This window comes from Narcine bancroftii, chromosome 4 (assembly GCF_036971445.1).
Source record: "Narcine bancroftii isolate sNarBan1 chromosome 4, sNarBan1.hap1, whole genome shotgun sequence".
NCBI classification, from domain to species: Eukaryota; Metazoa; Chordata; class Chondrichthyes; order Torpediniformes; family Narcinidae; genus Narcine; species Narcine bancroftii.
The window spans coordinates 223,793,119-223,814,750 of NC_091472.1; the positions used below are offsets into that span (position 1 = coordinate 223,793,119).

At 43.5% G+C, this 21,632-nt stretch overlaps 1 protein-coding gene across 3 annotated transcripts; it reads left to right on the top strand.

Moving 5' to 3' along the window:
* Nucleotides 1-5,674: 5,674 nt before the first annotated feature.
* Nucleotides 5,675-21,356, top strand: LOC138761634 (ecto-ADP-ribosyltransferase 5-like). 3 transcript variants are annotated; one of them, XM_069934071.1, is made up of 4 exons: nt 5,675-6,056; nt 13,607-13,871; nt 14,810-14,908; nt 18,230-21,356. In XM_069934071.1, the coding sequence occupies exons 3-4, from the start codon at nt 14,863-14,865 to the stop codon at nt 19,174-19,176; spliced, it is 993 nt and encodes a 330-aa protein (XP_069790172.1). In that variant the 5' UTR covers nt 5,675-6,056; nt 13,607-13,871; nt 14,810-14,862; the 3' UTR covers nt 19,177-21,356. The 3 variants fall into 3 exon arrangements, with proteins under 3 accessions (XP_069790172.1, XP_069790173.1, XP_069790174.1); XM_069934072.1 differs by having other exon boundaries at nt 13,607-13,770; XM_069934073.1 differs by having other exon boundaries at nt 13,607-13,746.
* Nucleotides 21,357-21,632: the final 276 nt, after the last annotated feature.

Sequence of the window (21,632 nt, forward strand, 5' to 3'; positions counted from 1 at the left end):
AAGCAACACAATCAGTTGCAAAGTCAACTATGTTCTCAAATGGAATCCTGTTCTTGTTTATGTAATTCCTCATCTTTTCGAAAATAGTCAGTCCCTTCGTGTCTGACATTATCCATGAGAAGAGTACATAATAATATCTGATGTCATGAACTATTCATTCTCTTCCAGAGTGGATGTGCCTAATTGTAAAGATAAATTCTTGGATTATAATTAAATTACTAATTTTTTTTTAATATCCCTTGACATTGGCATCTCTTAAATTATTCTCGAAATAGTGGAATTACTTAAAGGAATCACCTGAATAGTTTCTTTGGCATTTAAGTACATGACACTAGGTATTATTATGTACACTGAAGGCAAAATGTTGAGAATGTGATTCAAAAGGTATAGAGCAGGGGTGTCAAACTCAAATTCACAGAGGGCCAAAATTAAAAACTTGGACTAAGTCGAGGGCCGAACTAAATATTTATTGAAAATTTTCAACAACATCTGCATGTTTTCTCTTCTTTCAACATATGTAATGTTAAACTTTTTCTTATTAAAATAAATGTTTAATAATAGTTTTGGATAAACTCTTTCCAGAAGCATTAACAAATGAGAAATAAAATATACAATAAATAATATTTCTCTATAGAGGATTTGTCAAATGTTGCTAGTGTGCTGTCGAATAGTAAAACCTGAGGGCTATTGAGAATGTGGGAGAATAACATGATTCCTGAAGCAATCAAATGGGTGACTCATTGTGGGCATGAACTCTAGCAGGGTTATTTGCCATACCCTTTTTCCATTGGTACAGATATCCTTTGATTTACACACTTTTCAAGTTTTATGCCTAATGAGCTTGTGTCCAGGTGCAGGACCATTTTTAACTAGGAATATATTTATCACTGTGACATGAAACTATTGGAAGATCGTTTTATCCTGAGATTAAAGTTCATAATCCTTACTCAGGCCTGTGTGCGGGAGGGCGGGGTTTGCGGGCGATCGGGTTGGACAACGACAGTGCGGGGGCATCGGCTCTCGTTGCAGGGCGGCATCTCGGCGGATCAGCAGCCCCGACACCGTGAGTCGCGGATCGGCCTGCGACAGGGAGGGGGAGTGAGCAACGGTCCTGGCGAGGTCAGGCCCGAGGCCTCCGGTTCCGGGCGCTGGGAAGCGGCCTTGGCTTCCCCTGACACCGGCCAGGCCCCAAAACCAGAGTCCACGGTGAGACCCTGCAACGTAAACAGAGGAGGTGGGGGCGATTAGCAGGCTGACGCCAATGCATTCTGGGATTTTTTGTATTACTGTGCATGCGCTATACTGGCGCGGCGGCCAGCGGGCCAACTCTAATATATATTTAATATGATCTTGCGGGCCAAATATAATTATATCGCGGGCCAAATTTGGCCCGCAGGCCAGAGTTTGACATGTGTGGTATAGAGTATGAGAGAAATGAAAACGATAAACCTCATTAAATCAGTGGTCTTGAGGGCGTGCAGAAGAGTTGCACGAGAGGGACTATAGTTAAATGGATAGAATGGAGAGGCTTGGCTTGTTCCCTTGGCCCAAAAGGGATTGAGAATGCATTTGAACAAAGTAATTGGGAGTAGCAGTTATCGGGCCAGCCCACAACTGACAGTTGTTAAAGGACTAGCTCACTTGAGTCCAGAATCAGCATGTTCCATGTGAAGGGAGGATAGGGATGGCAGGGTAAGAGAACCATGGATGAAGGAGATCATAAACTTCATCAAAAATAAATTTAAAAAATAGATTCATATGCCACGTTCAAGAGGCTACAATCAGCAGGGTCCTGGGGAATATAAAGATTGCAGGAAAGAGCTCAAATGGGGCATGAGGAAAACCAAAAAGGACCATGAAATGTCCTTGGTGAGCAAACTGATCCAGAAGGTGCAGATGTACCTTGCCCAGCAGAATCCAAAGGGGTATGCATTGCTAAGGGGAACATCACAGACTGCCTATTCCTTTTCCCTTGCCCAGCAGTCACCCAGCTACATGCCTATTGCCCTTATGTCACACAGCTCATTGAAAATGGCCACAGAAGTGGATAGGGTGGTAAAGAAGGCATATGATACACTTGGACTCATTGGGGATGGTATTGAATATAAAAATAAGGAGGTCACATTTAGAGCTACTGGCACATAAAACTATGGTTAGGCTGCACTTGGAGTACTGTGTCCAATTCAGGTCACATCATTACAGTCAAGATGTGGTTGGAGCGGGGTGGTGGGGGTGGAGGTAGGGAGCTTTGAAGAGGAACAGAAGAGGTTTTCCAGGATGTTATGTGGAGAGATTGGTCAAAGTTGGGTTGTTTACTCTGGAGACACCTGATAGAAGTTCATTAATTTAGGAGAGGCATTACTTCAGTCAGAATCTTTCTCCCAGGGCAGAAATGTCATGTTAGAGAACATGCATTTATATCAGTCATTCCCAAAGGGGGCAGGGAAAAGATCCAAGGGAATGGCGAGAAAAAAGGGGACAGTCAGAACATTTCCGAAAACTCAGCCCACAACACTCATGATGCGCTGTCAGGTGAGGAGGGGGGGTGGGGTGACGGCCCGGGATGGTGACTAACCAGGACACGACTGCCCACCCAGGACAGTGACTGCCAGGATGGTGAACACCCGAGACTGATGAGATCTAAATTCACCCTTTAATATTGCTAAATGAATTGCTTGTGTGTCATTGTATGAGTGTATGGGGAGGGGCACTAGGGATGTGACCTGAGAGCCAAGGGGGCAGTTTGGGAACCACTGATTTAAACCAAGGAAGGGGAAGTTTAAAGGAGATGTGTGGGGCAAGTATTTCACACAGGGTGATGGGTGTCTGGATCAGGCTGCCAGGAGTAGTGGTGGAAGCTGATACAATGCTAGTTTTTTTTTAAGGGTTTCTCGATAGACACATGAATATGAAGGAGCTGGGGAAATATCCATCAGGTGGAAGCAGCAGAGATTTAGTTGAACTGGGCTTCATGTTCAGCACAGACATTTGTGCCATAGGGCCTATGTTGGAATGACTTGTATGTTGGTACTCATCAAAGATCCCTTACATCCGACGTAAGCCTCCTTTTTTTCCCTGAATATCCCCTCAACATCCTCATCAACCAAAGTTCCTTAAACATAACAGCCTTCACCTTGCCCTCCCTCAACCCCCCCCCTCTCCAAACAGGAACATGCAGTACATGAACTCCTGGTAACTCACCTTTAAAAATCGCCCACTTTCCATCTATCTCCATACTTGGAAACATCCTGTCCCTTGCTCAATTGATCCAATATCAGCCTTGTTCCAACTTAGTACTTTAACATGTGGACAGTCCCATCTTTTTCCATAACTAGTTTAAAATTAATAGAGTTATGGCCACTGGACCCAAAATGCTTTCCAATGTCACTTCAGTCACTGGCCCTCTCTTGTTCCATAAGGTGAGATCCAGTGTTGCACCCTTTCTCGTATGGCTCTCAATGTATTAAATCAAGGAAACTCTCTGAGACACATAGAACCATAGATCATTACAGCACAAAAAGGCCCTTCGGCCCTTCTAGTCTCTGAACTATTATTCTGCCTAGTCCCCACCATCCAAGTCCATCCCCCTCCCATCCATGAGCCTGTCCAAACTTCCAAATCACTTCAGATGGCAGCTCATTCCACACATCTACCACACTCTGTGTGAAGAAATTGCCCCCAATGTTCCCCCTAAACTTTTCCCCTTTTGCTCTTTACCCATGTCCTCTGGTTTGTATCTTACCTAACTTCAGTGGGAAAAAAGCCTACTTGCACTTACCTCTCTTAATTTTAAACACCTCTATCAAATCTCTCCTCATTCATCTATGTTCCAGGGAATAAAGTTCTAAACTTGTTTAACCTTTCCTTGCAACTCAGTTCCTGAAGTTACGGCAACATCCTAGTAAATCTTCTCTGCACTCTTTCAAACTTATTGATATCCATCCTGTAGTTAGGTGAGCAAAACTGCACACAATAATCAATATTTGCTCTCACCAATGTCTTATACAACTTTAACATAATATCTCAATTCCAATGCGCAATACTTTGATTTATGAAGGCGAAAGTATCAAAAGTTCTCTTTACAACCCTATCCACCTGTGATGCCACTTTCAGGGAATTACGTATCTGTGTTCCCAGATCTCTCTGTTCTACCACACTCCTCAGGGCCCTACCATTCACCATGTATGTCCTACCTTGTTTGTCTATCCAAAATGCAACACCTCACACTTGTCTGGATTAAATTCTACCTGCTATTTTGAAGCCCATTTTTCCAGCTGACCCAGATCTATCTGTAAGATTTGAAAACCAACCTTGCTGTCTACTACACCTCCAATCTATGCGATACTAACAAATTCCACCCCATCCAAGCCCTTTGCACTTCAGGTGCCCCGGTCAATATTATGGAAATTAAAATCTCCCAATTATACTATTCTATTATTCTTACAGCCCATCTATGATTTCCCTACACATCTGTTCTTCCAATCCAATCCCCATTGACTATTTGACATAGCTCCAACAAAGTGGTCATTCCCTTCTTGTTCCTATGTTTTACCGATACAGCTTTACTGAACAATCTCTGAATATCCTAAGCTCTGTTGCTGTCTTCATGAAGGCAACATCTCCCTCTCCCCCACCCTACTGCCTCAAACCCTTACCTGTAACCTCTGTATCCTGACTATTCTAAGCTCTTCTCTCAGCCACATTTCTGCCTTGTTTATCATAGCCCAGTTTCCCAAGCCACTCTACCTGCCTGCTAATCCTTGTGTATTGAAATAAAAGCAAGTTAAACCAGCCATTCTCATCCTTCTTTGGCTATGATCCCCTTAGGACTCATAATTTCAGTAGTTTCCCCCTCCCCCACCCTTAAATATGTGGCCCCCCCAGTAGGCCCATAAAGTCTCTGTTGTGAATGACTGGTTAAACCATTGGTCTTTTCTCCCTTATGTCACACTCCTGCCTGACCAGTTTACTAGACACTCTCTTTGGGCTAGTACTGTACTAACTCCCAATTTCTCAGTTGCCTCATCTCCGCCCTGAACCCACTCCCTGCCAATAAAGTTTAAACCCTCCTGAGTAACACAAGTGTATCTCCCTGCTGGGATATAGGCCCCCTTCCAGCTCAAGTGCACTCTTGTATAGGTAATCTCTGCCTCAGAGGAGATCCCTGATCCAATCAGTGCTCATTAGCACATGGCACTGTGAATAATCCAGAAATTTCTACACTTGAGGTCCTTCCTTTCCTCATTCCACACTCCTCATCCCTTTCCCTATTCACGTCATTAATGCCCACGAAAACAATGACACCTGGCTGCTCAACCTCACCCCCCTCCCCGCCCCCGAAAATGTCTTGCAACTGCTCAGCGACATCCCTGACCCTGGCAATGGGAAGCAACACCCCATTCTAGTGTCTCTCTTGCCATCAGAGAAACTCCCATCTGCCTCCTGCTAACTATGGAGTCACCCATCACTATTGCTCTACCTGACTCCATCCTCCCCTGCTTTGCCTCAGAGTCTGTCGTAATGTCACTGACCCAGCTGCTGCCTCTCCTTCTGAGAGGTCATCCCCCTCCCCCCACAGTATCCAACCTATTACTGAGGGGAAGGACCATAGCGGACTCCAGCTCTGTCTGCTCACTTCCTTTAACTGAATTCCCTGTATGAATAATCCAGCTACGTCTGTCAGCATCTACCATTTAGAGGAGATAGTCGGGCCAAAATTAAGTTTCTGCGTCAAGAAGAACCAGGTCCCAGTCTGACACCAGGCTGTCTGCAAAGTTCCAATGAAATGGAGAGTGCACAATCCATCCAATCACAGTGAGGCAGGGCTACATTTCACTCTTATTTTTAAACTTGACCTCTAAAGTATTCCAATAGAATCAGCAAAAGTACAGGTTGACTAGAGGATCTCTTGTCTGGAGCCCACATATTCAAAACCAAAAGACCATGTCTAAGAAGCAACCCAGATCAATTGATGGATATCCAGGCCATCAGCAGTGAGTTTAACGGTCAGAAGTGTGGAGTAAAGAGTAAACCCGTCAATTTATGCCTCAGAGCAGGTAAGATTCTTTAATTTTTTTAAAATTTAGACATATAGCACTGTAGCAGGCTATTCGGCCCATGAATCTGTGCTGCCCAATTTACACCCAATTAATCTACACCCCTGGTACATTTTGAACGGTGGGAGGAAACCGGAGACTCCGGGGAAAACCCACGCAGGCGCGGGAGAACATAGAAAATCCTTACAGAGAGCGCGGGATTCGAACCCCAGTCCTGATTGCTGCCACTGTAAAGGCATTGCTCTAACCGTGCCATCAAATCCTTAACAAAGTGCATGAGACAAATAAAGGAGCTGGTTTTTGAAGATAATGAGGCAGTACTTGTTTAGTGTGCCTGTGCACAAACATGAATGCATGCATCTTTATGTTTCTGATGAAGTTCCTGGATGTTGAATTGAGGAGGGCCATGATATGCCATTGCTGGACAAGAATATGGAGCATTACAAAGTTTATGTTAAAGAGAGGCTGTTAACCAGGCAATTTGCCCAGTTAGAGCTCCACTCACAAGGCAGCTTGAAAGGGTCCGACCCGGTCAGTGGTCTCCAAAATCAACTGGGTCCCTGCCCTACCTTGAAGGTAGTCAGGGAACCCAGTTAAACGTAACTAGGACGTGTCCACCAGTGGCTTGAATAGTAAAATGGCCAACCCGGTTACTCGTGTACCATCAGCATTTATGCGCTGGTGTCACTGGGAAACCCCGACTGAGGTGTCTGCGGTGATAGGGGGAGGGAGAGGTCGCTGCTGAAGGGGGGTGGGGAGGGAGAGAGAGGGGTCACTGTCGTGGGGGCAGAGGGGTCAGCTGCCACGGGTTGGGGGAAAAGTGCAAATGACGGTGGGAGGGAGACTGACAGCTGGTGGGGGGACGAGGAGACTAGTTTGTGTGACGCATCGCTTACCACGGGGGTTGGGATTCCCCTTAAATCACCGGGTTGGTGATTTACTGGGACTATCCCCTTCAGCTTAAAAGGTGCTGGAGGCACATTTGCCTCACTAATCGAACCTGGGTCCCAGGAGGGCTACCTGGGTGCTGCAGCTGAAAAGCGCCTAGTGGAGAAGGTGTTTGGCACACTCACTGAGTTATGTGTGTATAACCAGTAGGTAACATGTGCAATTGGTGTGGGAACAAAAAGTAGACTACAACAGAAGTCAAGTGCGTTGTTGGTTTAAGCAGCTCGAAAATAACATTGTTTAAGTGTTAAACCCACGCAAGGAACAAACATAAAATGGCGTCAGAAATGTATGAGTAGGAAAGAAAAGATAAGACAAAGTTCCTCCCACACCGATGCAGTTTCCCAGCAATCTAACTAACAAATTGGAAACACTTCAAACAGTAATCCAACACTTATTTAGAGGCTGGTGGAGCAGGAGAGACCGATGAAAAACGGAAAGTGTCGATATTTCTGCACAATGGGTGGAGAGGCCTTGGACGTCTCTAACAGTTTTCAAATTGATGAGGCAACTTTCATGTTGGACACTGATGAGAAAATTTGAGGAGTGTTTTGTTCCAAGTAAAAGAGTCACATTTGAGAGATTCAAGTTCTTCTCCTGTGACCAGAAACAAGGTATGAGCTTCGACCAATACTTCGCCAAGCTTCGCACACTGAGCAAGTCCTGTGAATTTGGAGATTTGAAAAACTCACTCATTAGAGAGAGAATAGATTATGGAATCTCAGATAAGGGCCTTAGGGAAAGACTATTGTGTGAATAAGATTTGACATTGGAAGAAGCTGTGAGCATGTGTAGGGCACCAGAGACCATACAAGTACAAGCTGAGAGACATAACAGTGCATGCGGTGAAAACAGAGAAGCAGAGCACCAGGAGTTTCCCAAAGAAACAGAAAAGCAGAGGTAAGCTCAAACAGTAATTGCAGCAGGTGCAGAGATAGATATTTTCCAAAGATATGTCCTGCCTATGGAAAGGAAGGGATATATGAGTCAGCGCAACACTGGGGGCTGAAAGGCCTGTACTGTGCTCTGTGTTCTATGTTAAATATGAGAAGAACTATTTTGCAAAATGCTGCAAAGCAGGGGCTACCAAGAGAAAGGTGCCGATAGTGGAAGAAGAAAGGGAGGACTTTTTCGTGGATTCACTATACACTGATCCTGGCAAAATGGAATGATCGTTCCAGTCACTGTGAATGAGACAGTAATTCCATTTAAACCCATCTCCGGAGCCCAGGTGAATCTGTTTTCTATGGACGATTACAAGACACTCCCCATAAAGAGCATGATTTATCCAGTGAAATTAAAAGTGACAGGCTACACTGGAGAGAACGCTCCAATAAAAGAGGTGATCTTCAAATCCAAAGGGCGGTATCTAAAGTCACAGCTACTGATTGTAGAAAGGACAGTACAGTCATTATTAGGTCTGAGTGCATGAGAAGTGCTCAATTTGGTGAAAAGAGCCTTCATAGTGGCTTCACAGACCGAAGATGAGCACACAACACTCATGGAGGAGTACGCAGATATCTTTGAGGAGCTTGGATGTTTACCTGGCGTTCACAAGATCCACTTAGATAAGACAGTGGTTTCTGTTGTCCATGCAACCAGGGAAGTTCCATTTCCACTTAGAGTCAAACTTAAACAAGAACTAGCACGCATGGAACGGATGAAGGCCATACAGAAAAATGAAGAACCTGGAGATTGGGTCGGCTCACTGATAAAGGTTCCATTATTGTCACATACTACTACATTTAGAATGTAACATGCATGAAATTCTTTAACTTTGTCGACTGAAAGGATAACAGAAAGTTGCCACTTTGTTAGGCACCCTTCACAGAAATGAGGCCCCAGCGAGGAACAAATTTGTGACCTCTGGTTTACCAGGCCAGTGCTCTAACCACTGAGTTATAGCAGCCTTTCATCGTGCAAAAGAGAAATGGAGCATTGCGTATATGTCTGGACCCAAGAGTTCTCAATAAACCCATCAATACAGAGCATTGTAAATTGCTGACATGAGAGGAAATCATGTCCCAGTTTGCTGGTGCCAAGTGGTTTAACAAGCTCGACACATCCTCAGGGTTTTGGCAGATGAAGCTTGATAAGGTAAGTTCGAGACTATGCACTTTCAATATTCCACAAGGAGATGTCATATCTGAACAGGGAGCGAAGCCTGATCGAAGAAAGACATCAGCCACTGAGAATTTTGTGAGGCCCCAAAAAGGAGATGGAACAGTTCTTGGGGATGGTAATTTACCTGGCTAACTTGATCCCTCGTCAGTCAACTGTGTCAGCACCATTTGGGTCACACCTTGAGCAGAAAAATGAGTGAATCTGGTTGCACGAGCAAGAACCGTGCTTCCAGGGTCTCAAAAAAAAGTCTTTAACAGAAGAGCCTGTATTAAAATTTTATGATTCGGATAGATGCACCAGGATCTTGGCTGATGCATCCTGACATGGCCTTGGGGTAGCACTACTGCAGCAACATGAGGACACATGAACCTATCCGGATAAGAAGCCAACTATGCACAGATAGAGAAAGAGCTTCTTGCCAGCATTTATGCATGTGGAAGTTTCCATCAATATACTTTTGGTCAAGCTTTTGAAGTGGAAACAGACTATAAATCACTGGTCTCAATCATGTCCAAACCACTGAATGACTGTCCCATGAGAGCACGGCGCATGTTGATAAGGCTGCAGAAATATGACGTGAAAATGATCTCCACACCAGGAAAGATACAGGCCGATGTTGACGTGATTATCACTTCACTTCCAGTATCCTGGGATAGAATAGAGCAGATCAGGAAAGCAAAAGAGACAATGGAGAAAGGATGGCTAGCAGCTAAGAATGACTATTTGGGATTACTGTGCATGCAGAGATGAACTGTCAGTTTTGTGAAAGATAGAGCTTGAAAGGGAACAGGTTGGTGATTCCAGTGTTGCTACACAAGGAAATGCTCCAGAAGATACATGAAGGACATCTTGGTGAGGAAAAATGCAAATGTAGAGCTTGAGAGGTGATGAACCAAGACTTAAGACAGACCACTGCTTCATGTTAAATATGCCTTACCTATAACCCAAAGCAGCAAACAGAACCACTTACACCATACCCTGTACCAGACAGGCCGTACTTCAAGGTGGAGTAGGTTTATTTGACTGTAATGGGAAGAGTCATATAGTAGTAACAGACTATTATTTTAATTACCCAGAGGTAGCAACATTGCAGTCAACATCCAGCAAAGCAGTTATCATTTTTATGAAATGTGTTTGCGAGGCATGGATTTCCTTGTGAAGTAGTACAGTACGTTTCCCATTATCTGAATTGTTTGGGACCGGACATTTTTTGGATAAGTGGTAAGGGTGCTGAAAAATTTGAGAGTCTGTTACTGGGAATGGTAGGCTTGAATTACAAGGAAAAGCTGGATAAGCAAGGACTTAGGATATACCAGTAACAGGAGGTGAAGGGAAAAGCTTAAATCAGGAAGGGCATGGGCAGGAAAATATTCCCAGAGTAGGAGAATCTAAAACTTGAAGGCATAGATTTGGGGTGAATGGGGAAAGATTTAAAAGGGCTCTGAGGAGAATTTTATTCACACAGAGGGTAGTGGTATATGTAACGTGCTACCATAGGACGTGGTAGAAGTAGGGGGCAATTGTAATGTTAGAAAGACATTTAGACAGTACATGGGTAGGACAGCTTTAGAGGGGTGTGGACCAAATGCAAGCAAATGCTTGGTTGGCGTGGACAAGGGGCCTGTTTCTGCGCTGCAGAACACAATGGCCACAAGGGAGCCGGGGTTGGGGGGGAATGTGAGTGAGAGGATGTGGCCAAGGTCTTAAACGAATCAACCTTCAGCAGGAGAAAGATGCTGCAGATAGAGAATTCATGGGGCTCCTGTCTTAAAAAAGCAGCCTCTATCCTTAAAGATGCCCACCACCCAGGCTATGCCCTCTTCACACTACTACTATCAGGAAAAAAAGGTACAGGAGCCTCAAGACGAGCACTCAGCGGCACAAGGACAGCTTCTTCCCCGCTGCCATCAGATTCCTGAATAATCACTGAACCAAAGTCACTGCCTTACTTTTCATGGACTATTATTTTGAATAGTAAGGTTGTAAGATGGTGAGAATATGAATGTTTGCTCTATGACGCTGCCGCAAAACTCCAAATTTAATGATTTGTTTGTGACAATAAATTCTGATTCTGATCATTAAAAGCAGGTTATATTAGACTCTTTGCCTTTTGTCGTGGAAGTTTAAAAATGGGTAAATGCCCAGGGTATGATGTGGTGCATCCATGCTGCTATAGAGGAGATTGGAGGGGGCCACGTTTGAGGTACCTGATGACTGGAGGATAGCAAGTGAGGCCCACATAGTCCAGAAGATCAGCAAGTGAAAGGCTGGTAGTTGGAGACAGAGCAGTGAGTAGATGTCACTAGCAGGATGGTTACGGAGCATTTCTGTAGGACAGTATTCATCTTCACTTGGAAAGGTAGGGCTTTGCTCAGGGATAATCAGCATTGATTTATTTTCTAGAAGATCCAGAGCAAACAAAACATATTGATGAAAGCCGTGTGGCTGGTGTAATCTGCATGGGACTTCAATAAAGTCTTAGATAGGCCCCACGTGGAAGGAAGAAGCAAAGGATCACAGCTCAAGGCAAGTTTGCAATTTGAATCCAAGATTGGCTTGAGGATAGGTAATGGGAGCCCATAATCAGTGGTCTATCACAGAGATTGATGCTGGAACTCTGCTGTTTGTCATTGTGATGCGCTGTTAGCCAGAATCAGACACACACACAGGCTTTAATCCACAAAGACTTCCACAGAGCCAGGCTGGCTGTAGCTGCAGCAACTCTGAATGAGACCTCGGGAGGCTGGCGCAGGCTTATATCCTGGAGAGTGATTGACACCCGACTGGGTGGAGCTTCATCCATTCAGGCCAACTGATTGACAGCCGGCCAGGTGTTGTCCTGTCCCCTTACACTCCTGCAGGTACAGAGGTTGCCCCCTGCAGTAGGCCGGTGGTGTACCACCACAGTCGTGGATATTGATTTGGATATGAATGCAAAAGTTTCTATGGTGCAGAATTTGTGAGGTGTGATACCTGACACAGTATTTGAACCAGCCAATCAGATGAAAGGCCACACTGGATCTGGTACTGGGCAATTAATCTGGTCAGGAGACAGACACCACCACTTTCTGGCCTTTAGCATAGCCAAGGACAAGATAGCAGCAGACAATATGCGAAAGTATTTAATTGAGGGAGGGCTATTTATGATAGTTTTAGGCAGAAATTTGGGAGAGTAAATTGGGAATAGATGTTCTCAGGGAAAGGCACAGTAGAAATGTGGAGGATGTTTAGGGACCTCATGCATGGGGTCTTAGATAGTAGGTGAGACAACTATTCAAGAGGAAGAAGGAAGCATACACAAGGTTCAGGAAGCAAAAACAGACAGGGCACTTGAGACTAGAAGTGGGCATGAAAAGGCCTTGGTAAGTGGGATGAAGGAAAACTCAAAAGCCTTCTACATGCACATGACGAACAGAAGGATGACTAAAATGAGGGTAGGACCGCAAATGGATACATGTCTGGAGGCAGAATTGGTAAAGGAGGTTCCAAATGAATACTTTGTTTCAATGTTCATCAGGTAGAGGGGTCTTGATGAACACAAGATCTGCGTAGAACTAATTAATGTGTTGGATCATGTCAAGGTTAAAAAAGAGGAAATGTTAGAGATTTTGTAAGTCACCACGTTAAAAAAAATCCCCAGGACTGGACAGGCTATGGTTGCTATGGAAAGCGAGGGAAGAGATGCAGAGGCGTTAGATGGAGTTCAATCTGGAAACATGAAGTAAGACACTCTGGAAGATTGAACCTGAAAGCAGAGTGAATGGCAGGATTATTAGCAGTGTGGAAGAATGGAGGGATTTTGGGGTCCGAGTTTTGTGGTTAAGATGGTTTTCAGCAGCTAGGGAATTGATTTCAGGGGCTGTGAGGTAATGCTGCAGCTCATTAAAACTCTGGATAGACAACACTTAGAATATTGTGTTTAGTCCTAGTCGCTGCTTTGTAGATGCTTTGGAAAGGGTTCTGAGAATTGGAGAACGTGTCTCATGAAGAACAGCTGAGAGAGATAGGGCTTTTCTCTTTGGAGCTACAAAGGATGAGAACGACATAATAGAGGCATACAACATCATGAGAGGTATAGATAGGATGGCAATGGTCAATACCACAGGACATTTGTTTAAGGTGAGTGGAGGAAAGTTTAGGGAAGATGTCAGGGGTACTTTTTAAAAAAGAAACTACACAGAGAAATAATAGGTGCCTGGAACACACTGTTAGGGTTGGTGGTGGAGTCTGGTTCAATAGGGACATTCAAAGACTTAGATTGGCACTTGAATGTAAGTAAAATAGAGGTAGGGAAGGGTTAGACTGTTGAGAAGTAGGTTTAAATGCATCAGCACAACATTGTGGGCTGAAGGGCCTGTACTGTCCTGCAATGCTCTATGTTCTAAGGAAAACAGGCCAAGTTTTTCCAGTCTCTCACAATAACCCAACTTCCCTAATCCTGGCAAAATCTTCATAGACCTTTTCTGTACCCTTTCCAGGACATCACAGTCATAACTTCCTCCACCATCAAGATCATCTACAGGGAACACTGCCGTCGGAGAGCAGCGGCAATCATCAAGGATCCACCCTACCCAGCACAGGCTCTGTTCTTGCCGCTGCCATCAGGAAAGAGGTCCAGGTGCCACAAGATTCACACCACCAGGTTCAGGAACAGCTGCTCCCCCTCCACCATCAGACTCCTCAACAACAAACTCAGTCAGGGACTCATTTAAGGCCTCTTACTTTGCACAATATTTACTTTCGGTATTGAACAGTTTGTTTACACTTTCCTTGACCAGTTTTTTTTTTGCACAACCAATAAGTAGAAACTTTGCCTGGCCCACAGGAAAAAGAACCTCTGGGTTGAAATCTGACAATAAATCTGAACTTTGAAATGGTACAACTTCATAAAACATTGGTTAGGCCATAACTAGAGGACTGTATAGTTCTGGTCTTTTCAATGGTCCTCTTAATTTCTATGTTGCTCAAAAGAATTGCTCAATTCCAACCATCTTTCACTGACGTGTTCCCTTCTTTTTCTTGACCAGATCCCTCTGCTCATCCAGGGTTCCTGTTGAGTCTGATCCATCATTCAATAAGATTATGACGCATTCTCCCTGGGAGAAGCAATTCCCCCTCACTTCCATCTTAAATCTACTGCCTCAAGATTCAGAGGACTCTTCCCAACCTTACCCTCCACTCTAACACACACAGACTTACCCTGAAATCTCTTTCAAACCACTCCCCCCCCAACTTGCTAGACACCTATTTACGAACAAACAGCCTCTCCCAATCAATTTTGCAAGCTCCTGCCTGATATTATCAAGATGAACAGACTAGTCTTTTTTTCCATAATTATTTTAAAACTAATGGAAATATGGTCACTGGCCCTGCAGTTCTCCCCTACTGACACTGGTTCTGTCATGTTTCCCGAGAGGAAACATGTTTCCCGAGAGGAGGTCCCAGTCAAGCTACCTGCATATTGTTTGAGAAAATTTTCTTGGATGTGTTTAAAAAATTCTGCCCCATCTAAAGCCCTTTGCTCTGGGAGTCCCAATTAATCTGAGGGAAGTTAAAATTGCCTAGGATTGCCACTTTGCTATTCTTATTGCTGTGATTGTATCAATCCTTGAGGGGGGGAATTTTACTGCTGTCTGTGATCTCCCTAATTCAATACTAACTGAAACCTCATTCCATTCCAGGCATCAGAGAAAGGTTCTGCAGTAGTTCATCATAGAAACAGCAAGGTTGCACAATGAGATCCCTGGGTTCCTTTCTGATTTTTACCCTGAGTTGTTATCGTAAGTATGAAAACCCATGCCCCTAAAAGGCAGACTGGCCCTGATCAATTTTGGCATGGCTGACAGGATTTTCCCAGTTCCTGAATAGTTTCTGCTGGAACACGTGAGCAGGATGATTACCCACTGAGTAGCTTACACGCGATTATCACATTTCCCAGATTCACAGCAAAACTGTGATTGACCGTTTCAAATGAATGTTAAAGCAGCTTCCATGAGGTAGTTGTGGACAAGGATCAGATTAGAGAAGTTGGCCATTCAGGCCCTAAAGTCTATTCCATACGTCAACAGCAGAAGCTCTGTAACCATTACTCCAATTGAGCTAAATGACCTCATCCTCAATTCCAAAGATCACAATTAAAACCACTGCATTTTGGGAAGTTTCCCCATGTAGTTTAGATCTAATTTTAAGATTTGACCTCCTCCCATCCACAACCTTCCAATTACTCTCCGTCCCCCTTACCTGTACTCCATACCTGAGCTCTGGGTACCTCTATCCACCACGGTCTTATCTTATCAGGCTTTTATTTTTACAATCTATCACACCACTTGTTCTCATAATCACACAGTTTCATAGAAACATAGAAGATAGGAGCAGGAGTAGGTAATTCGACCCTTCGAGCCTGCTCCGCCATTCAATGAGATCATGGCTGATCTTAAAGTTCAGTACCCCGTTCCCACCTTCTCTCCGTAACCTTTAATACCTTTATACTGAAGAAATATATCTAATTCCCTCTTAAATATATTTAATGAACCTGCCTCTACTGCTCTCTGTGGCAATGAATTCCACAGATTCACCACCCTCTGGGTAAAGAAATTCCTCCTCATCTCGGTCTTAAATGGTTTGCCTATTATAATTTCTTAACCTCCAATGTTCAGTGAGCAGAGATAGTAATTGCATAGGGACATGGTCCGGGGATCTAAATCTAAATCCTGTTTTAGATTTCCAACTAAAAAGGGACAATTTCATAAATATGGGAAGCATGACATTTTCAAAAAGCCTGACAAGTTCACAGGCCCCTTGTGAGCTGCATCAGCCTGCATCACCCCTTAATGTGGTGAACAGAGAAGTGTGCTCATTTCTGGTCACCTCTCTACACCAAGGAGAGGGTGCAGAGGAAAAAGAATCCACAAAAAATATTGTATCCTGATGAGAAGGAGAAAGGGTAAAATATTAAACTAACTGGCAAAGTTTCGAGAGGACCTGGGCTGGACATATCTACATCTGTGGCATTAGCTTGGCTCACATTACATCCATAAGTTTCAAAATGGAGCAATTCTGGGTGAAAGAAGACTTTCGCTAAAACCCATCTTTGGGCATATGCTGTAATGTTCTACTCCCCACCTCCAGTCTTGTTCAGTCAGGGTGAAGAGGGTTGAGGCCATTTTCTTCAGAGCAGTGAAGATTAAGAGGATGTGTGATCATGGCATTTAACAGCTTAACGGGGGGCAGGGATGCAAAATTTGAAGAAGCTGTGACATTTCGGGGAACCTGTGCAAATAGATTTTATGCAGTGGTTATGGTCATCTGGAACATAATAATTCAAAGTTATTTTAAAAGTTTATTTCAAAAGCAACTAAAAAGGGAACATTTTATAAATACAGGGAGCATAGAATTTTCAAAAAGCCTGACAGGTTCACAGGCCCCTTGTGTGCTGCATCAGCCTGCATCACCCCATAATGTGGTGAACAGTGGAGTGTGCTCTTTTCTGGTCACTTCATTACACCAAGATTGTAGTAGCTTTGGAGAGGGTGCAGAGGAGATTTACCAGGATGTTGCATGGATTAGAGAACATGTCTTATAAGGAAAGGTTGAGCAAGCTGGGGCTTTTCTCATTGAAGCGAATGAGGATGAGAGGACACTTAATAGAGATGTGTAGGATTGCACAGCCAGTGGTGGAGACTGAATCAACAGGGACATTTTAAGAAACTCTTAGATAAGCACGTGGATGTATTATGGGCTGTGAGGGAGGGAAGGATTATAGAGGTCAGCACATCATGGACTGAAGGCCCTGTAATGTTCTATGTTCTAGAAACCATTGAACCATACACACTGGTACAAGCTGGGCAACAAGCAAAATACAGCAGATGCTGGAAATCTAAACCCAAAGCAGAAAGCAATGGCAGAATCTATGGAAATAGAATCAATGTTTCTGTTTGATGAACCTTTCTCAGAAGTAGGGAATATTAGAGATTAAAAAAAATAAGTTGCAGAAAATCTAAATGACGCAAATGGTTGAGGTAGCAGACGAGAGTGGACGATGAGAGGTGTACACAGAACATAAATACAATCTACCAGGAGGAAAGGGACAAGTAATTGAACTAGAAATAAGATCAAAGAGAATGATGACCCTCCAAGAGTGACTCTGGATATTGGTGAACTAAGGGATCAGAGGGCCCAGTTCCAAAGCTCATTGAAAATGGCCACAAAAGCAGATAGAATGGGAAAGAAGGCATTTGGTACACTTGGCTTCATTGAGCGGGGCATTGAGTATAAAAGGAAGGAAGTCATGTTGAAGCTACACAAAATTTGGTGAGCCTGCGCTTGGAACTCTGTGTGAAATTCTGGTTGCCCCATCACAGGAAAGATGTGGAGGCTTTAGAGAGTGTACAGAAGAGGTACCCTGCTTTAGAGGGTATGAGAGATTGGACAAAGGTGGTTTTCACTGGAGCATTGGAAGCTGAATGGAGACCTGAGAGAGAAGCATTGACAGAGTGGAGAGTCAGAATCTTCCCCCCCACAGGGAACAGAACTGACACACAAGGACGTGTTAAAAGTGGGAGGGGCAGAAGGGGAGTTTAATGGAGATGTGTGGTGCAAATATTTTACACAGAGAGAGGTAAGTGTTTGGAATGGGCTGTCTGGGGTAGTGGAGGAAGCAGACACAATAGTAGTGTTTAAGGAGCTTCAAAGAGACATATATCTGATGGGAAATGAAGGGATATCTATCGGGTGGAAGCAGTAGAGCTTGGTTTGATTTGAAAATTATGTCTGGCACAGACACATGAGCCAAAGGGTCCAATCTATAGTCTACCTCTCACCCACAACATGAGCTCAGTGAGAGCTGAGGTGGTGATGGAGGCTCCACCACCGACAGCAGAATACATTGTGTTGGGCACAGACACCGGGGTGGGGGGGGGTGGGACGGAGGGGCTGACAGTTCCAATCCTGTGCTGGTCTTTCTATGGTCTACCTCTCTTAACACGAGCTCAGTCATGTCCTGGTGACAAATGAAGACCACAGGACTGGCACTCCACGAGTTTTAGTGTGGGCACCAGTGTCTATGTGATTTTCCTCTAACATTGTTGCCTCGCTTTTCCAAGAATCAAATGCCTTGTTCCAAACCTCGGAGCTCGACTTGTGCCATGTTGCTGAGAAGCAGGACAATATCCAAATGGATATGGCAGTAAATTCGGCTGATTACCACTTCGTTCATAGCACAGAATCAGACAGGATAGCAATTGACTACATTCAGGAAGAGAAGAATCATTCAACCTTCTTTTCTGATGCCTGGCTCAAAGCCTCTCAGGAATGGAAGAACAAGAAATCAGAGGTCATAATTTCTGAGGGAATGCTGGATGAGCATTTTATAGCCATCTTGTGCTACACCTTAGACAGTCCACCACTCTACCGATACTTCAATCAAGCCATCAGAAACTATGGAGTGAATGATGAAATGTATGCAAAATGTTTCCCGTACAAAAGCCTGCACTATCTTCTGTCAGTAGCTCTCAGCATATTAAAGAGCAGCGCTTGGCAACCAGGTCCAAGAGCACAAGTCTACAGAGGGATAGATAAAAAGGTGCAGGTCAGTGAAGGAGCACACGTCCGGTTTGGCCAGTTTGCCTCCACGTCTCTGAACATGTATCAGTCAGTATCAACATTCACTAAAAAGGGTACCGGCACCAGCACTCTCTTTAACATCACCACAGCCCACGGTGTCTCCATTGAGAAGATATCCTTCTTCCGCAGTGAGGAGGAAGTGCTCATCCCACCTTATGAGGTGTTTAATGTCACGAAAATAGTTGACTGGAAAGGTGAAAATGGGTTGCTGGGTGTCAACATTGTCCTTTCATCCATTGGGACCAGACAGAGGGAGGTGGAGCTGCAGTCAGATGGTCCTGGCCACCTGAAGTTGGTGAGGGTGCTGGTACCTGCCTCCTTCTGGTGGGTCTTCATTCTGACCATTCTGCTGGTCCTGCTGCTGCTGGCTGCTGGCATTATGTTGGTGAAGAAATGGAAGTCGATTGCTGGAAGCTGCACAATTTGAAACAGTCTCCCGCTGATTGACTAATACCCAGTCACTGGCCATCACCATCACGTAATGCCTGGTCACTACCTGTCACTGTGGGCTAATGCTCGGTCACTGCCAATCACCATGAGTTAATGTCCGGTCACTGCCTGTCACCATCACATAATGCCCAGTCACTGCCCATTACCATGATTTAATGCCCGGATCCTGCCCGTCACCATCAGGCAATACCAGGCCACTGTCCATCACTATCAGGTAATGCCTGATCACTGCCCATCACCGTCAGGTAATGCCTGATCACTGCCTGTTACATAATGCCCAGTCACTGCCCATCCCCGTCAGGTAATACCAGGACACTGCCCATCCCATCAGGTAATACCAGGTCACTGCCCATCACTGTCAGGTAATGCCTGATCACTGCCTGTCACCATCACATAATGCCCAGTCACTGCCTATCACCATCAGGTAATAACAGGTCATTGTCCAACACCGTCAGATAATATCAAGTCACTACCCATCACTGCCTGATCACAGATATTTGTTTCAATCTATTCGTATTTACTTGATAATTTTTTTTTGAGATTTGAATAAAATGGTTAGGGAGTTTTTATGGAGAGGTAAATTTTCAAGAGTAGCTTTGAATAAATTAACTTGGAAATATGAGTTCGGGGGATTACGTTTACCACATTTTCAAAATTATTATGAAGCAGCCCATCTTAAATTTATTAGTTCATTGATGGATTTGGTACGGCCTCCTAGTTGGGCCAAAATTGAGATGACAAATATTTCTGAATTTGAAATACATCAATTTTTGTTTAGATGGAATATAAATTTGTTACAACAATATAATGTGCCTATACTAAAACATTTAATGAAGTTATGGATAAAGAAAAAATAAAATGACAGGCTCTAGGGGTAAATTATCAGCTTTGACTCCATTGTATAATAATCAACTTGTTCCTTTTTCAATACATAATCGAAGTTTATTGCATTGGAGATTTAAAGGTGTGAAAAATTTGGGAGATTGTTTTAAAGAGGGTAAATTTTTATCTTTTAATCAGATGAGGGAAGGTTTTGGTATTGATAAGAACTCTGTTTCTTTATTATCAAATTCGATTTTTGGTAAGATGTATGTTTGGTAGAGATATGATTTTACCTGAAACGACTAAATTTGAGACTTTTCTTATGAAGGTACCAGAGAAGGGTTATATTTCATCTATGAATCAAATATTACAGGATGGTATGGATAAAAAGGGTTGGGATAGATCTAAAAGTAAATGGGAAGCGGATACTGGTTTTATTTTATCTGAAGATGATTGGTTAGATATCTGTTATGATAGTGTAACTAGATTGATAAATGCTCGTTATGCAATGATTAATTACAATTTTTTACAGCAATTATATTTAACACCTGAAAAATTAAAAAAGTATGGTTTTCATGAATCAGATTTGTGTTTTAGATGTGGTGATACGGTTGGAACTTTTTTTTCATGCCGTTTGGTCATGTATACATATAAAATCTTTTTGGAAGAAAATTCAATCGTTTTTAAAATATCTGTATAAGATTAAAATAGTTTTAGATCTGTAATGGAAGATTCTAACTGTGTTGTTTTTTACTTTTGCAGCCTTTGCTTCTGCAAGGCTGAGAACCTGCTTGTTTTTAGAATCAGCAGACATAAGCTAAATTCCACCGAGGGGCCAGAGATGCTGTTATCTGATGAAACAGATAACTGCTGTAATCTTCCTGCTTGTTTTGGTCACAGACTGTCAGAGGCCTAGCCTTTATGCAAAATAAACCATTGTATTCAAAGTGATAAGCTGAAAATTATGTTATTTGATAGAAGCCTAACATGCTAGCTTGCTCGCTTATCTTTCTTGCTGTGCTGGGAATAGGTGCTTGGGTAAGCAGTTTTTGGGTAATATAAGCCATGGTCCCGCTGCTGAAGTTTGAGACTCTCCGAGAGGTGGCAACATCTCTCAGCAAGAAGAAGAACTTCTAGAGTCCAGCCAACGTCCCGGTCAGGGGAGGTGGAGAAGCTGCTACCGGTGCCCTGACAACCTACTACAAGTGTGCAGTCGTTGCCTTGCTTCAGCAGTTGGGACCAGTCCAGGCGTTGATAAGTATAGTTGGGAAGGGCTTGCATATTTTAGTTTGAAATCAGCTTTTGAATTTGTAATAAACATTTGTATAAACTGAACTGCTCCGGTGTGTGTGTCTATTTTCTTTCAGTAGCTCAAACACTGTGACCAATCTAAAATGAACAAAATGAGAGGTATAAGTTTACCCAAGACAAGATCCAACAGTATTTTTATTGGGTAGTTTGCAACCTTTGAAAGGCTTGGGATTAGATAAGTTTCAGCTTGCTTTTGTATATTTAGCTTTATCCGTAGCGAAAAAATGTATTGCTAGTACGTGGAAAGATACAAATATGATTGATATTAATAGATGGCATAATGAGATTAAATATTGTTTA

Excerpts from the sequence above, each read along its gene's own strand:
- LOC138761634 (XM_069934071.1), top strand. The coding sequence starts at position 14,863 with ATGAGATCCCTGGGTTCCTTTCTGATTTTTACCCTGAGTTGTTATC. Across the intron at positions 14,909-18,229 it reads TTTTACCCTGAGTTGTTATC|AATCAAATGCCTTGTTCCAA; the intron begins GTAAGTATGAAA and ends CGCTTTTCCAAG.